Source organism: Misgurnus anguillicaudatus, chromosome 24 (assembly GCF_027580225.2).
Source record: "Misgurnus anguillicaudatus chromosome 24, ASM2758022v2, whole genome shotgun sequence".
Taxonomy (NCBI): domain Eukaryota; kingdom Metazoa; phylum Chordata; class Actinopteri; order Cypriniformes; family Cobitidae; genus Misgurnus; species Misgurnus anguillicaudatus.
In genome coordinates this window covers 34121884-34140650 of record NC_073360.2, presented here as the reverse complement: position 1 = coordinate 34140650, position 18767 = coordinate 34121884, and the positions used below count along the sequence as shown (strand labels likewise).

Genomic DNA, 18767 nt, shown 5'->3' with positions numbered 1-18767 from the left:
AGTTTCTTTGTGAAATAAAAGCTTCAGTGGTACTAAAGCTGAGCTTGGCCTTTATAGGTTTGGTCTCTCATAACCCAGAGCTCTTATTGACAGTCATTAATCTCTGCTTGTTTTCCAATAAAATAGAATGGAAACAGGGAAAAATAAACAATATTTAAGGGCAAATATGGTTGAATCTGATATGGAAAATATAAATGTTTTCAAATTGTAGTCTTGAGTGAAGACCACCCCTTACAAAAATTTACCTTTTTTTGTGTGGTAAAAGTGTGGTTACCATGTTTGCAAAAATATATTTTAAATACATTTCAAAATACACAAAAATTAAAATTGACCAAAAAATATTTTTGGTGAAATATTTTTAAAAAATGTTTACGAAAAATGTCTTTTTCACCAATATATTTTTGGCAATTTGTTGTATATTTTAAAATATATTTCCAAATAAATTATATTTTAAAGCTTTTATATTGAAGTCATATTAGAAGAAAAGCTTTGTATGTTTTAAGCCTGCAAACATAACAGGTTTGAAAAGGTTAAAATTAAATATATTTTTAAATTTTAAACTTTACAAACTTTTATATTTTGGCCGGAAAATTATATATTTTTTATATTTTTTTTATATTTTGCATTTGTTGCCCTTGAAATACATATTAACTCATTCAAAATGCCACAAAATGCCTTCTAGGAAAATTTTCTTCTAAAAATATATAAACATACAAATATATCAAATGAAAGAACAGACCCTATGCTTTCAATCTTAAAAAAAAAATTCATCCTATCTTTATTTTTTTCTCTGTTTATAAACTCTTAAATAAGCGTTATAAGCAAAGAGTTATATTTTTTTGCTTCAGTTTTTTAATAAATTGGGTAAGACCGCCATCTAATGGATAATCGCGGCATTACAGATTACCATAAAACTCATCAAGAACACGTTTTTTTTTCGGGAAAATGTTTTCTCTTAATTGACGAGATAACTCGTCAATGGCGGGAATGCGTTAATATATGAAGGTTAAAACTAAATATATTTAAAGTTAAAAAAGATATTTAATTAAGCTTGTATTGATTACTATTAGCAAAACAATGGTTTTACTAGAGTAACCATGATTTAACAATAGTTGTTTTGTGGTAACCCTGGTTTTACTACAGTAACTATGATTTTTTGGTTTTAACTGTAGTAAAACCATGGTAAATTTTCGTAAGGTAGTAAGAAACAAATTGCCATCGGCTATTACTTTGCGCTGTTTGTGTTCATCTAAATATGAAACCAGAATAACAATACACAATTTTAAACAATATTTAATGGTAAAAACAGACTAATGATGCTTCCCTAAAGCCATGGAGCTGAAAATCTAAATTAGCTTTTAACATAAGCCCATTCTGCAAATCTCAATTTAGAGTAGGGCTGTCACAATGGTTAAATAATCGTGTCATCGCAATTGTTTGACCTCATCGCGATGATTTCAGATAACCGCAATGATTGCACATCTCTTTAAAAACACAAGGGGGAGCTGCAGAGCCTGTATAAATGAGACTGTATCAGATGGCGCCCCTTAACTGACAGTGTAACGCGATACATTGCAAAGCTATTCAATACGGTAGAAAAAACAGCATTTAAACAAATGATAAGCAATACGAATTGCCAGGTAAAACATACATTTTCCAAACAGCAATTTCAAATTTAGGGAAGTGAAGGATGCTATTCTTAAGGATCTGTAATGAATTGATTTTTTTGCAGCCACTACAGACATAAGACAAAAGATTTAATTTAAATAATCACAACAATGTGTGAAAATTATTTCATGAACAAACAAAAAACAGACAATTAATCGTCGTAAGCATCACAATTTATTAGACAATTAACCATCAGCCAAATTTCATAATTGTGACAGCCCTAGTTTAGAGACGAAATAACAAGGATAACAAGCAAAACATTCAGTGTTACAGGGAAGCAGAACACAGAAAAAAATCATTACATGAGTGAAAAGTTTCATTTCCACTCTCACCCAAAAATAAACCCACACATTGCAAGATACCAGTGCAACCTGATGTCAACTCCGCCCAGCAATTCAGTAGCCTACAGTTCAGCTTCACCTTAAGGATTTTTTTATGCGTTATGTTTGACTCGTTCATCTTTTTCTCCCTCATTCAGACCTGCCTCTATCGCCCTCATGCATATTTTACTTTGGCATACGGCACAGTTCAGTTCCATTAATCTGCCCGTATGAGGCCTGAATGTTAAACCCTCGCGCCGTCCAACTCACGCCCAGCTACAGCTGGCGTTAACCTTGTAGACTGCAGCGGTTCGCGCTTGCCAATGAAAGGAAAAGGATAACTTCCCGAATTGTTTTTCCAGCCCGAGCTGCATGAGTGAATGAGTTTGTGTGTGTGCACGGCAGCTCCCGGCTTCACTATAAATAAGGCTGGCGGCTGGAGAGGTGCGAGTCTGCTGAGGGTCTGACAGCAGAGGGCAACGTGGCCTTGTCTCCGTGGGAGACGCCAATTAAAACTGGACCCGAACCCAAAGTGTCCAACCACACGCCAACTGCTCGTGAAGATGAGAAATGAGTTCGGCGTGAAGCAGATTTGGTGCGGTAAAGCGCCATCCGGTCAAATACATCCAATGCGATAGATGTACCATCAAATAGTGAAGTGTAAATAATCATTTGGGATAGCAGCAATACCTTTGCATTTTTGTCTGCAAAATAAGTTATGATGGACTATTTGGTGAGGATTTTGACGAAAAGTAAATACATTCCTCCACAAAGATACCACATGTGGTGTTAAACATCTTAAAGTAAACTTTTTCCAAGCAAAAACATGTAATCAAACTAAATAAACCAGAATCCTTCCGAAATGGGGATTACATCACTAACACAACCACAATGCACTCACTTTCCATGAATTTCATGATTGTAGTAAATACAGAAAAATAATGCGAGACACTCAATGCATTTACTGTATATACAAGCAGTGCTGATAACAATCAATAATCACTATGAACCTAACAACACGACTACAACAAAACTGCAAGTCAGCTTTAACGTACTTTTCATGTGCTGCTGAAACTTGTCAAATTCACAACAGGTGAGGATTCTGAAGGACAAGCACCTAATAAATCATAGCGTGATAAAGAAACATTCATACCTTGTCCTTGAGCATCCACTAAGTCTATGCACCGGATCCACGTGAGAAAGATAATGAGGAGGATTGAAGGCCCAGCTAGAACGGCAGTACATCTCCCTCTCGATGGGCAAGAGGCCATGACACCATTGGTTACTGGCAGGGAAAAAACATTAAAGAAAGTTAAAATGTGTGTATTTTCTGTATAGCTCTGGTCAGAGTATTTGAACACATGCACTCTCAGAAAAAAAGGTACAAAAGCTGTTACTGGGACGGTACCTAGGGTGCATATTAGTACCTCATAGATAAATATTGGTACCTCAAAGGTATAAATGGTACATATTAGGTGTAGTACATGCTGGAGTAGTTTGCCAGCGTTGCAAATCTTGCTCTTCAGCTTCACCGGCTAGCAAAACCTCTTAAAGGTCACGTTTGTTCTGATCCCATTTTTAGTGTGTAATGTTGCTATAATAGCATAAATAATCCCTGTAAAATGATAAATCTCAAAGTTTACTGTCAAGTGATATATATATTCTTTAAAAGAATTCCCCTTTTAAAGTCTACAGTGAACAGCCGGTTTGGACTACAGCCCTTTACTTCCTGCTTTAATGACGTCACTAGAACAGTTTTTTGACTAAACTCCGCCCACAGGAATACGTCAGTCGCCAGCTAAGCTAACGGCTGTGCTAAGCTGCTATCGAATCACAACACACTAAACAAACTACACAACTCGTTATGTATTTCTGAAGGAGGGACTTCATAGAACAAGGAAGACATCAGCCCGTTTTTATGACAGTGAAAACAGCGGTATACAGATAAGTCAATTGTGTGAAAAATATTGCATTTTTTACACATGAAACATGAACACGTGTTATACTGCGCACTGTAAACACAATCAAAGCTTTAAAAACACAGAAAGAATGGGACCTTTAAAAACCAGCCTAAAAAACCAACTAAAAGCATACATACTGTATTGTGTATACTACACTACTGTCATTTGTGACTACATATCTTTGTTAAAACATTGAAGAATAAATCGACATATAAGACTCACCCTGCATCCTAATTCACATACTATCAGTAATAAATGGTAGTCGAAGTTAGTATGTCCCATCTTTTTCAATGCACTCAAATGTCTTTACTTTCCCATAAAAAAAACAGTACATACTTTTAGGGCATAGTATACAGTAAGTAGGCGAATAGGCATGCATGCATGCTGAGATTTTTAACATTGTAAAGATATGCAAGTCACTGCATGCATATTAAAAAAAGAGAGAGTCTTTTATTCAAAGTGCTGTTAGTTTGTGAAATAGTATTTCTGATAAAAGATTGTTATTTTGTGCAAAGTTAAAGGGGACATTTCAGACTTTAAGATGTCAAATAAGTCTTTGGTGTCTACAGAGTACGTATGTGAAGTTTTACATTTACATTTAGTCATTTAGCAGACGCTTTTGTCCAAAGCGACTTACAAATGAGGTAAACAATAGAAGCAATTAACAAGAACAGCAATACATAAGTAAACTTGAAATATTTTCATCAAGTCCAACACAGTATACATAGCCAAGGGTTGGGTTAGTATTTTTTTAAGAAATGTACAGATAAAGAGAAAGGACAAATAAAGAAAGATAGTAAGTCCTATATTAGGAAGTGAGGAATGGCGGAAGAGATGGGTTTTTAGCCGAGACTTAAAGACAGCTACAGAGTCAACAGATCGTGTCACGACCAGCAGATCATTCCACAGTTGTGGAACAACTCCTGAGAAGGTGCGCGCTAATGTTTTTTTCCCTTTTTGAGATGGCACCACAAGCCATCGCTCGGTGGCAGAGCGCAGGGATCAAGAGGGTTTTAAATTAAAATACCATTTATATCATTTATTATAGCATGTTAAAATTGCCACTTTGTAAGTGTCTTTTTAACTCATTCGCCGCCAGCCATTTTTTGAAAAGTTGCCCGCCAGCATTTTTTGTGATTTTTACAAAAGTTTCACATAATGCCTTTCAGAAAAAATGTCTTCAAAAATATATATAAACATACAAATATATCAAAGGAGAACACACCCTCTGCTCTCAAACAAACAATAAACAAACAAAAAACACTGAAAAAAAATTCTTTATTTACTCAATTTTTTTAAGGTAAGTGGTTGCAATCAATTTATTTAAGCTACATTTAAACAAAAAAGATTAGTAAAGTAAAAAAAAACTTTTGTTTAAATGTAGCTTAAATAAATTGATTGCAACCACTTACCTTAAAAAATTTAGTAAATTGAATTAATCTTTTTTTTTCAGTGAAACGGGATAAAACTTTCATCCTATCTATATTTTTTCTCTGCTTATAAACTCTTAAATATGGGTATTTGTTTATAAAAATATTTTTTTATCAAAAAGCTGAAATAATTGCATTCTTGTGAAGGAATTTTGATTATCAAAACATACACAGAGTTTAAAATTAGTAAATACCGTTTTGGCTTGAAATTTCTTCAGAGACACATTTTTTACGCGAATGTTTTCCCTTAATTGATGAGATAACTCATCAATGGGGAGGAAAGAGTTAAATGCAAATTAGTTTATCTCTGCACTACATGGCAGTGGTGTGGTTGGATTGTGCAGATTAAGGGGCGGTATTATCCCCTTCTGACATCACAAGGGGAGCCAAATTTCGATTACCTATTTGGGGGAAGAATGGTTTACTAAAACTAAGTTACTGGGTTGATCTTTTTCACATTTTCTAGGGTTTTAAATGTATTGTTGACACAATTATATCACTTAAACATAAAAAGTCAGATTTTCATGATATATCCCCTTTAATTGCTTTATTATATATTATACAGTATATAATATTTTCATTGTTGGTTGCTTTTTCTCATTTCTGTAAGTCACTTTGGATAAAAGTTTAAATGTAAATATAAAATATACTATATTTATAAAGTCTATGTTGTGTGAGTATAGAGAGAGGGTGTACAGTATACAGTTTATAGTAATTGTTTATATGGTAAGCCATTGTAAATAGTCTGATTTAAAAATATGTGACCCAATCTGTAAAATCACCGCCTAATTCTTTTGTTTTTGTGATTTACCATTTTCTACATAAAATCATATTACATAATGTTAAACATTCTGTGAAAAATAACCTTGATATATACTAACTGAGTAAAGTCATGCCAAACATTGAAATCAATGACTGAAATTAAACCTCAATGCTCATAATCTCATTATTAGATTATGAGACTTTAACCTGGATTTTATGAAATTCATATTCCTATAAATAAACTTGGGTACCACCGAAAAAGTTAAAAAGGCACACGAAAATCTCATTCTCATTATTAATTCACTGATTCTGAAATCAACATTGTTATATTACACAATTTTATGAATCAGGCTTTTTCAAAACACTCACACTTTAAATAATAAATAAATGAAAGTAAAGTTCCTTCCTGTGTTGTGGTAAAATTATGCCATTGGTGGAAATGTATACAGATGTAATATAGACCCATTAGAAAATGAACAGTCATTTTTCTCAGGATCTCACGGTACAAAGAAAAAGGACAAGGATGCAAACATTACCATCTTGACATGGTTGGATACTTCAAAACATTATTTATTTACTAAGACGCATCCGATATGTGATTATTCTGAAATCCAAAGACTCATTTAGAAAGCCGAAAACAATTTGTCAGAGGCGATATTCCTGCCACGCAAAAACGTAGCCATGCTTTCTTTTTTAATTTACTCAGAGTCGACTATGAAATATATCTCACGTCTGGAATGTCCCACTCATTAAACACAAAGCTTTTATGAACCAACAATTCATCAAATTTTAACGATATATTTGTAGAGGCGCATTCAGGCTTAAAATTTATGAAGTTACCATTGCACTTAATAAAGTATTATGTCTCTATGATACCATTGGCTAAAAAATACCCAGCGGTTTAAGTGAAGAACTGGCAGGACTCGCAGCTTAGAGTTATTGCTCTGTAGTACAATATGAAATGGAGGTTACTGTACATAATGGACGAGGCATTTCTGTGTCCACCCAGGCACTTCAAGCCATAAACAATGCTTAAGCTTTGTAACATGTTAAAATGATAACAGTTAATGCAATGCAAATGAAATACATAAAATAGCATGAGCATAGTTCCATTAGTTATGCACTAAAAAGCAAATACGTTTTATTTTATTGATTTGCTTTCCAAGCAGCTGTGTTGTGTGGGAACTACTTCATCCTATAGCTGTCAGATCTGACTGTCAGGCCGCAGATTGATCAAAAAATCTTTTATGGATATACTCAGTCCTAGCCACACAGACTAGTGATCATAGATGCATGACTTGCACTTACCCTTCTCGGTATAATCTTGTCTTGTATACTATAAAAAAGGTCAAAATGGTCCCAAGCTGTCACTGGGGCGGTGCCCTTTTGAAAGGTACCATTATAATACATACCATTTAGGTAAAGATACTGTATGTATACATTTGGTACCAATTTGTTCTATTCATATGTGCAAAAGTGTACTTGTCGAAAGGCAACTGCCCCACTGACATCAAGGGGCCATTTTTTCTGACAGAAGGGTTTATATCCATCTTATCTATAGTATCTACCCATCTATAGTATACACTCACCTAAAGGATTATTAGGAACACCAGCTTAATTTCTCATTAATGCAATTATCTAATCAACCAATCACAAGGCAGTTGCTTCAATGCATTTAGGTGTGTGGTCCTGGTCAAGACAATCTCCTGAACTCCAAACTGAATGTCAGAATGGGAAAGAAAGCTGATTTAAGCAATTTTGAGCGTGGCATGGTTGTTGGTGCCAGACGGGCCGGTCTGAGTATTTCACAATGTGCTCAGTTACTGGGATTTTCACTCACAACCATTTCTAGGGTTTACAAAGAATGGTGTGTAAAGGGAAAAACTTCCAGTATGTGGCCGTCGTGTGGGCGAAAATGCCTTGTTAATGCTAGAGGTCAGAGGAGAATGTGCCGACTGATTCAAGCTGATAGAAGATCAACTTTGACTGAAATAACAATCGTTACAACCGAGGTATGCAGCAAAGCATTTGTGAAGCCACAACACGCACAACCTTGAGGTGGATGGGCTACAACAGCAGAAGACCCCACCAGGTCCATCTCCACTACAAATAGGAAAAAGAGGCTACAATTTGCACGAGCTCACCAAAATTGGACAGTTGAAGACTGGAAAAATGTTGCCTGGTCTGATGAGTCTCGATTTCTGAGACATTCAGATGGTAGTCAGAATTTGGCGTAAGCAAAGTGAGAACATGTATCCATCATGTTTTGTTACCACTGTGCAGTGGTGGTGGTGGTGTAATGGTGTGGGGGATGTTTTCTTGGCACACGTTAGGCCCCTAGTGCCAATTGGGCATCGTTTAAATGCCACGGCCTACCTGAGCATTGTTTCTGACCATGTCCATCACTTTATGACCACCATGTACCCATCCTTTGATGGCTACTTCCAGCATGATAATGCACCATGTCACAAAGCTCGAATCATTTCAAATTGGTTTCTTGAACATGACAATGAGTTCACTGGACTAAAATGGCCCCCACAGTGACCAGATCTCAACCCAATAGAGCATCTTTGGGATGTGGTGGAACGGGAGCCTCGTGCCCTGGATGTGCATCAATTCATATAGTGTAAAACGCATGACTACTAAAAAAAAGCAAAAGTAAAGTCTCACCCCTAGCCACGCCCCTAAACCGAGCATCACTGGGTCAAACTCAGATCCTAAAAATTATCCATCTCATAAAATAGTTACGAATTGCTGTGAGGTATTTTGAGAACACATCTATACCTCTTCATTAAAAAACAACTATTTCCCTGATCAATATCTTCTTTCGCTTCCGTCTACAGTTCAGCTTGGAAACCGGTGGTCAATGACTCCCACAAAAGGGACCAGGCTGGACTCAAGCCTGGAGAGACAGATTGCAGTACACCAGGATGACTACATCCAGGCCCTTGAATTCCTGTCACCCCCTGTTGACTAGATCAACATGCACGGTGGCTCCCAAACGCAACAACCTGTTTGAGATTAGCCATCAAATGGCCTGTTCTGCATAACGCCAGACATCCACAATTACATCGCTTTATCACGTCACGTCCGTACTTAAGTAGGTGTCCGTCAGGAGCTGTCCGCGTTTCTGAATGTGGTGGATGGGCTCACGCTGTGAGAAGGTGCGAAGACCACGGACACCCTGTCCATCGCCCTGTCAGATTGTAATTATGTGGGAGTGCCAGGATTGGAAAGGTCTTGGAGGGCAAATGTGCCACTGTGGATTTCAGCAAACAATTCGGCAAACTCTCCAATGCGTGGCAGGCCACTGCCAAATCAAAACATTCGGAGGTTTCACCCCGTGGAGACAAGATCTTAGATGTTGAGGCTGACGCAAACCAATTATTTTTCTCCTCTGCAGTATGCTTGACATGCTGTGACCATTTATTATAACTTCTAAACAATTTCTTATTCGCTTGTCTAAACACTAAGTGCTTGTGTTATGTGGTGGTGAATCAGGCATTAAAAGAAAAAATAATAGTCAGACCATTAAAAATAAAGGTGCTAAAATGGTTCTTCACAGTGATGCCACAGAAGAACCATTTCTGGTTCCCGAAAGAAATGTCAGGTTAATTTTGTTAAGTGAATCATTACTTTCTTATCTTTTAATAGTCTAAATAGCCCTTCCCACTACAAAGAACCTTTTATAAAGCAAAAACTATAGATGTTAAAGGAAACCAAACAGACTAACATTGGTTCTTTTAAATGACATAATGAAGCACTTTAATTTTTAACAGTGTACCTTAAAATGTTTTCTAGGGTCAAATAAGGTAGAAATCTTTTTTAAAAGTTAAATCTAATGTGCATTTTCATGTGGGGATTGAATCATTGCACTATTTAATTTTATTAGTTTGCTTCTAATTCCATAAAGCTTTACAGCAGAGTTTAAGTGCAGGTTTAAGGCAAATGGGAATCACAGTGATAAAACGGATGCCTTTCATGCATATTTAAAGATGATGCCTAATACATATTTAATTTTTTTCAAAGATCAGCAAACAATGTACCGTATCAAATCCTTCACATAACCACAAAGGTTTATGGCCAACATTTCTTACAATTCACAACAATAATCTCTTAAGTCTCTTAACACACCATGACGGCAAGCTGATCCATAATTAAAAATAATAATAATCATAATTAAAATGTTAAAAATTGCACCAAGTCACTAACAAGACATTAACAGGAAGTTAGAAATTGACGTGCTGTATGCAATATTTGAAACCAGGGTGATCTGAAGGAAAACTCCTGACGGACTACATATAAATGATATTAAATAGCACATAATATCCAGTCTGAAGTGCACTCAGTAGTAAGACTAATGTGAGAGCATTCTCTGTCTTACTTCCATCAACACACCTTGTGACAGCTCTGTATCCACTATACACACACAAACACACACACACTCGCTCTTGTCTTACCTTTATCAGCATGGACCTTCAGAGCAACGCTTAAAAATGTATCTGTGATGTATTTCCTGGGAAGCTGCACTCCTGATACCGTGCACGGATGAAATTCCTGCCCTCTCTCACAAACAACTGGCAAAGCACTCTGCCTTCCTCTCCAGCTCATCCCATCTGCAAAGAGAGAGAGAGAGAGAGAGAGAGAGAACGCAAGAAAGTCAGTGTAGAAAGAGTAAGAGACACTTGAAGATTGAGAGGGAGAGAGAGAGAGAGCATAAAAGAAAAAGAGAGAGATTGTATGGATAATGCAGATTGTCATAAGAGAAGTGTATTCCTGGTAATCCAATAAAAGTAAAGTAAAAGCTTCTGTCTTTTCAACAGACTTAATGAAAACAATTTGATTAGGTGGCCCCGCATCTGCACAGTCTCCTTCACAGTCATTGTTTGGGATTTGTGCCGGCCTGTCTCACTCTCAAATTAACTTGCCCTTAATGTATTTATTGACTTGAATACCTGTGTGATTCTGACTTTGAATGGTTTGGCTGAGGGGAGTCATCCGGCAGAAACAGTTATTCTTCCGATCAAACGTGGCTCAATTGAACACACAAAGGCAAGGTCATGGGTTCGGTCCCCAGGAACTACATATGATAAAATGTACACCGGTAATCCACGTAGAAGCATGGATGATAAAGCGTCTGTCAAATGTATGAATAGGAACTAGAACTTTTTATACAACTGAGGCTTCTCTTTCATATGAAAACAAATCAGCACTTTTGTAATACAGCGGTAGTGGTGCATCAGATACGTAGTGATACCATGGTGCACAATCAGAACGAAAGGTACAAAAGTTGTTACTTGGGCGGTAGGCTACATTTTACGGTACCTAATATATACCAATTAGGTACAAATATGTACCTTTGAGGTAGAGCAGTGGTTCTCAAACTTTTTCCGCGTACGGCCCCCCTTGTGTACGGTGCATTCCTTCGCGGCCCCCCCCAAAGAAAATTTATGAGAAAAACTGTTCTAAAATGTAACATTTTAATTAAAGAAAACATATTAAGTTATACAAAGTAGTGCTGTTGGTTAGTAGTCTTATTTTTTAGGTTTAAAGGATTAGTCCATTTTCTTAAAAGAAAAATCCAGATAATTTACTCACCACCATGTCATCCAAAATGTTGGTGTCTTTCTTTGTTCAGTCGAGAGGAAATTGTGTTTTATGAGGAGGGCATTGCAGAATTTTTCTGATTTTAATGGACTTTAATAGAACCCAACATTTGATGCTTGATTCAACACTTGACAGTTTTTTTTCAGCGGAGTTTCAAAGGACTATAAACAATCCCAAACGAGGCATAAGGGTCTTATCTAGCGAAACGATTGTCATTTTTGACAATAAAAATAACAAATATGCACTTTTAAAGCACAACTTCTCGTCGTGTAGATCCGGTCGTGATGCGCCAGCTGACCCCACTACGTCACCCAATACGTCATCACGTCAAGGGGTCACAGAGGACGAACGCGAAACTCCGCCCCAGTGTTTACATGTGTTGAGAAAGAGGACCGTTCATACGTTGTTGTATGTCAACTGATACTAATTAATATCTTTGTGGCAGTTTATTGTTTAAAATGGTCCGCAAATGTGCGTTTTAGATATGTAACACGTGACCTCCCTACATCACTACGCATTTACGTTAGATCGCGCTGGACTGGACCTTGACGAAAAGTTGTGGTTTAAAAGTATATATTTTTTATTTTTCTTGTCAAAAATGACAATCGTTTCGCTAGATAAGACCCTTATGCCTCGTTTGGGATTGTTTATAGTCCTTTGAAACTCCGTTGAAAAAAACTGTTAAGTGTTGAGTTAAGTATTAAATGTTGGGTTCTATTAAAGTCCATTAAAATTAGAAAAATTCTGCAATGTTTTCATCAAAAAACATAATTTATTCTGGACTGAACAAAGAAAGACATCAATATTTTGGATGACATGGTGGTGAGTAAATTATCTGGATTTTTCTTTTAAGAAAATGGAATATTCCTTTAATTACACACAATTTATGATAAATGAATGTATTTTATAAAATATCATAAAACTGGCACCATCTCGCGGCCCGCCTGGGGGCCCCGGACCCCAGTTTGAGAACCACTGAGGTAGAGTTTTTTTTAAAGAAAGACCTGACCCGAGACAAACCCGAGAAAATTAGACACGAGTTACAACCGAACCAGTGGCATATTTTTAACCAGACTGGACCCGAATGTAAACGGTACCAACGTGTGTGCAGTCTGCAACCCCGCACGCAGCAGTCAGACAGAAAGAAACCCTGCTGGTCTCGCAACCAAGCTGCTCCATTTGTTTAAAGACAACACACGGGTAACCGCTAAAATGTACATTGATGACATGTTGGTCTCAACGAAAATTAACCTACCGCCAGCCACACAATGGGCCCTATTTTAACGATCTGAAACGCAAGTGCGAAGCGCAAGTGACTTTGTGGGCGGATCTTGGGCGCTGTTGCTATTTTCCCGGTAGGAGAAATAAGTCTTGTGCCAGATGCAAATCAATAAGGGGTTGGTCTGAAGTAGGTTCATTATTCATAGGTGGGGTTTGGGCGTAACGTCAAATAAACCAATCAGAACGCTATCCAACATTCCCTTTAAACGCAAGAGCACAAGTTCCATGGCGGGTTGCTATTATAATAACGGGTTTACCAGGCACACGCCAGGAGCGGTTCACAGCCGAGGAGACCCACGTTCTTGTAAGAGCAGTCAAAGACAGAGAAGTTGTTTTGTATGTGGATGGGAGAAACCCGCCCAAATCAGCATCAGTTAAACAGGCGTGAGAGGAAATAGCCACAATTGTCTCATTAGCTGGCTTCCCCATCGTTGCGCTACAATGATGTCAGGAGATGGGGAATCCCAAGCTTGCCAGCATTAATCGGGCACGCCGTGTAACGGGAGGTGGATCTGCCTCTACACAGGACCTGACGCCAGCAGAGGACATCGCTGCGTCCACCCTCACCGCTGAAAGGGTTTGGGGGCTTTGAAATTTGGAAACGCAAGCAAGGTCCAACCCCAAAGTACACTTACAAATCAAGTTCATATACATTAAGGTTTCTTATGAAAACATTTTAATTATTATTTACATAAAATAAACGTAATACAGCCACACAACAAACGTATAAAAATATTTTAATCGTTATTTGCATGAGAATTTTTTAACGCAGCCACACAATACATAACAACTATCACCACAATGCTCACCACAATGGTTTCCCTTATCTCATGTGTTAATATTTTTTATTGTAACAATTTATGATTAGCAAAATTAACTGTTGCATCTGTTTAAATTAGATAAGCAAAGTGTGTGCGCGTTGTGCACGCTATACATTATGGTCAAGCATGCGCCCTTAAAATAGCATAATGAACTACGCGCAACCACTGACTTTAGACTATTTTTTTTTGGTTAGTAGCGCAATTCATTTTTGAAACTGCAAAATAGCATCAGGGATGTTTTGCGCCGGAACACGCCTCCCTTTTTGCGCTGAACCGCCCAGGGAGCGCAAGTTCATTCCCTAGTTTGCCGACGTGCGTCTGTGGAGGGAAAAACACGCTGTGCGCCGGTGCAAAATATGAAATGATACATGCGTCACTGACAAAGTCAATTGCGCTGGGTGCAAGATAGGGCCCAATGTCTCAAGCGGTAGAGGTTTGAAAAGGATATTGACGCGCACACGCGAGAGAGTTTGGGTTTTCGGGTCCGTTCTACAAAAACACATTAATTTTAAGTTACCAGAGACCTGATGCTGCTAATATTATACTCGACCCGTGTCCGAGGCACACATGAAACTTTTAGACCTAAACCCGTTTGGGTCTCAGGTCAAGTCAGACCTTGGGTTTTCAGATCTAAGTGGACCCGTGAAGACCTCTACTTTGAGGTACCAAGTACACTGTAAACAAAAAATAAAAAATGCAAGTTAAAACTTGGTTTTGCAAGTCAATTCAACCTACTATTTTAAGTTTTGGCTTAAAAAAGTTGACATAACTTAAAAAATCAAGTTGGAATTGTTTAACTAAATTTTTTTTAGATAAAGTAATATATAAAGTAAAAATACAGCGGGGAAAATAAGTATTTGACACATCAGCATTTTTATCAATAAGGGGATTTCTAAGTGGGCTATTGACACAAAAATTCCACCAGATGTAGCCATCAAGCCAAATATTGAATTCCTACAAAGAAATCAGAGCATTTAAGTATACAAGTTGAGTCATAATAAATAAATGTACAGTCAAGCTCAAAATTATTCATACCCCTTGTAAATATGACCAAAGAAGGCTGTGAAAATAAATCTGCATCGTTAATAATTTTGATCTTTACTTTAAAAGATTCAGAGCTGTTCTCTTGGGAAAAGGAGGTTGCAAAAAGAATTTAATAAAAGGGTATGATTAATTGTGAGCAGTGTGTACCAGAGAAAAACACTTCTCTCACAATGAGACCCTCCCCCATTTCAAAACCATTCCTCTCCAATAAAAGGTTGGATTTTTGTAGATTTCTTAAAGATCAAAATTATTAACGATGCAGATTTATTTTCACAGCCTTCTTTGGTCATAGTTACAAAGGGTATGAATAATTTTGAGCTTGACTGTATATGTTAATTTGACAAAAATGCTACTGTTTTTTTTACAGTGTATGCACCTTTTAGGTAGAAAAGTGTATTTTTTAAAAAGTACAATGCCCTCAGTGACAACTTTTGTACATTCTTGTACCTTTTTTTCTGAGATTGTTGTAAATGATCTCCTTTACATCACACAAAGTTTTATGGTGACAAGATAGTGAAAATGCTTGTACAACACTATTAGTAATTATATACACTCCAGTAATAAAGGTACAAAAGTTGCCACTGGGACAGTACCCTTTTAAAGGCCCATTTAGGTACAAACATGTATATGTATCCTTGAAGTACCAATAGGCACATTTGAGGTGCTAAAGGGCGCTTTTCCATTGCATTGTACCCTACGGGTCAGGTCAGCTCACTTCACTTTGGCTTGGTTAGCTTTTCCATCAAGTTTAGTATCACTTCAAAGTGGGAGGGATTATAGGCATGTCACTATATTTGTGCTGCCTAATGCTCACTGAAGTGAGAGCGTAGTTGAAATGCTATACAGTACATTCCCATACATTCATTTATTTCTCAGTTCCCTACAAAATCTAAATTGTGCTCCACTGAGCCTGATTTAAGTTGCAAAATGCAGTGCATGCAACGATAGCGGCACCATTGTGCCGCCACAAACCACAAGTCTGAAAAACACTATGGTGTGCCTGATTCTCAACCTTTGGATGTTTTTCACCACTAAAAGGGAGTTTGGGAACTGACAACAAAGCACAGATGACAATAGGTTTGCTCGAGTCAGCGCAAGCTAGCATGAAGGTAAAGCTAATCTAGCTCGTCACGATTCTCTCAGACCAATCAAACGTTTTGGTATCAGCTCAGCTCACTTGGAACCCCAACCGAGGTGGTACTAAAAAAAGTATCGGGTACTACGTACTGCACCCAATGGAAAAGCCCCAAAAGTAAGTCGACCCGACCCAAACCGTGGGGTACTGTGCAATGGAAAATATGCACCCTTTATGTACAAATGTGTACTTTTTTGAATAAGTATCACCACAGTGACAGCTTTTGTCCATGGGTGAAATATGGATAACAAACATGAAATATCAAAGCCTCACAAGTAAGGCATTTTATGTAAAGCTGCACTGTCCCCATCTGTCACTGGGGCAGTCCATTTTCAAAAAAGTACACCTTTGTACCTAAAAATGTCATATTAGTACCTCAGAGGTACACATTAGTATCATATCGTGCATATTAGTACATTAAAGGTACCAATGGCGGATGGTGACTTCTTTTTCGAGGGCACTCAATGTGAGGTTTGTCACAACATGTATGTAGCCCGTCGTGTGTGTGTCATCTCATGCCTAATCAGAGTTTACTGTTAAGGAAGTATCTTGTGTGTATTTTGTGAACGTGTGCGTCTCTTTTATCATAAACGGTTTTGACATGTGCGCAGCAGGCACTTATTTTGACAAAACACGTGATGCACATGGTTCACATGATGCAACAAATACATATTTTGAAAACACAAGCTACACATGACACTCCGAATACATATATATGAATTTACGCCTCTCGAATGAGCTGCCACGAGCCGCCACTGATTGGTACCAAATGTATATCTGTACCTAAAAAGAACATATTAGGACCTTTTAAAAGGGTACTGCACCTTGGTGAGAGCTTTGGACCATTGTTTTCTGACTGTATGTGTTGTAAAAAGTGCTATGCAAATAAACGTTAATTGAAATAAAATATTTCAGTAGTGTTGTGGTATTACATCATTCGTGGGGTATGAAGAGTCTCCACTTTGTTCTCCTCGAGTTGCCACGTTAATCAAAAGAAAAGCCATTATCCCCAATTTAACAACATCAGCGACAAGAATGCTAAATCGATTTCTCCAATAGACCCAACGCATGCTTTATACATGTCTCATAATGATGTTCAGACATACATGTGTGTGCTGTAGCATTTGTCATCATTACCTTATAGGGCAGGAAAATGCAAGTTAATGCTATCCAATTAATAAAAGCTTCAATTCAATTAAACCATTAGTATTCTTAAAGTAACCGCAAGAATTACTATACAGTAAAGTGAATACAAAACTAATGTGATGGACAGTTAAGTAATAATTTGCAAGAGTGTGTGTTGGATATTATCAGTATATTTGAGTCTTGAGTGGACGGTTCGGCCTTCAGAAGCTGATGAACGACCGCTCATTAGAATTGCAAAGCCGTCGCTGTCAAACGTGCACTTCCAGACGGGGTTTGACAGGGCCACCAGACTCCATCGGGGTAATTAATTTGCCACATTAGAAAGGACGTAAGGTGTACTTTTCGAAATTAGGCTGGTAAAAAAAGTGCCAAGGGTGTCGTGATCGATTGATTACCACTCTGAGTGAGATGGAGGCGGAGCAGTAGGCTCTTAAAAGACTGATGCTTCTGTTTGTGTGCATTCACAAAAAGCCTTTCCCTTGCTACACATACAGCCAGCAAAAAAAACAACCTTTTTTGCTGGTCAAGCTGACTCACCAGCTTGACAGGCCTTGATGACCAGAACATGGCAGGTGTTTTCCTGTGTTTTTCCTTATTACACCCCTAATATTATTATGTAAAGCACTGGTAAACATATTACCAAATCTAGATTGGAACCGTGCACAAGGGTGTACATGCACATTTTGTCTACGGATGATTTAATAATAAAAAAGTCTGAACAAAATCTGATCTCCATCTGTTGGTCAACATCATCTCTAGTTACTAGCAATACAACTTATTGCTGCATTTATAATGCTTTTTATTGGTCAATAGAAATACAGTGCTACAATGTGTTGTCTAATTAACTGAAATTTCTGGAATAAATGATGAACAATAACACAAAGTACAAATAGTGGATTGTAATTGTAACTAGAAAATGCATTTCGGGACGAACTGCAAAAGTGTGCTTGCTCTGGTGCCGCCGATTTAGTTTGTGCATCCTCACATTGGAGTCCCAAGTTCATGTACAAAGTTTGGTTTCAATACGTAAAAGCGTTCCTGAGATATAAACTACTTCCTGTTTGGCAGCGTAAAATTTTAGGAAAAAAATTGTTCTTTTGATGTTGTGCATCCTCACATTGGAGACCGAAATTCATGTACAAAGTTTGGTTTCAATACGTGAAATCATTCCTGAGATATAAACTACTTCCTGTTTTGGCGGCGTCCACGCACATTTAGTTTGGCCTGTGACGGGCAAACGCTTCCGAAAATCAAAAATCCTTCTAGTAACTTTTGTGAGGCTTGGTCCAAGGATCGTGTACGTGGAATTTCGTGAAGTTTGGACAAAATTTGTGACCTGTGAAACTTTAAGGTTTCCAATATGGCGGACGAACGACATGGATCTGTGACTTCATCTTCTCAAGCAACTTACACCGGAACTGCCCGAACATTTTAAAAACACACACACACACACACACACACACACACACACACACACACACACACACACACACACACACACACACACACACACACACACACAGAAATGTATACAGACTTGTAACAACTGTTTCTCTAAAATTTACCATAAAAAAAATATTTCACTCAGTGAT

General features: G+C 37.5%; 1 protein-coding gene across 9 annotated transcripts in view; it reads right to left on the bottom strand.

Annotated features, from left to right (window-relative positions):
* Nucleotides 1-10757, bottom strand: part of robo2 (roundabout, axon guidance receptor, homolog 2 (Drosophila)) — a 630465-nt gene extending 619708 nt beyond the window's left edge. For all 9 annotated transcript variants that reach the window (XM_055197219.2, XM_055197227.2, XM_055197223.2 and 6 more), the window contains exons 1-2: nucleotides 10602-10757; nucleotides 3142-3273 (exon numbers count right to left, since the gene is read on the bottom strand). In XM_055197219.2, the coding sequence (XP_055053194.2) occupies nucleotides 3142-3273; nucleotides 10602-10752 (283 nt within the window). In that variant the 5' untranslated portion in view covers nucleotides 10753-10757. The remainder of the gene's footprint in view (nucleotides 1-3141; nucleotides 3274-10601) is intronic.
* Nucleotides 10758-18767: the final 8010 nt, after the last annotated feature.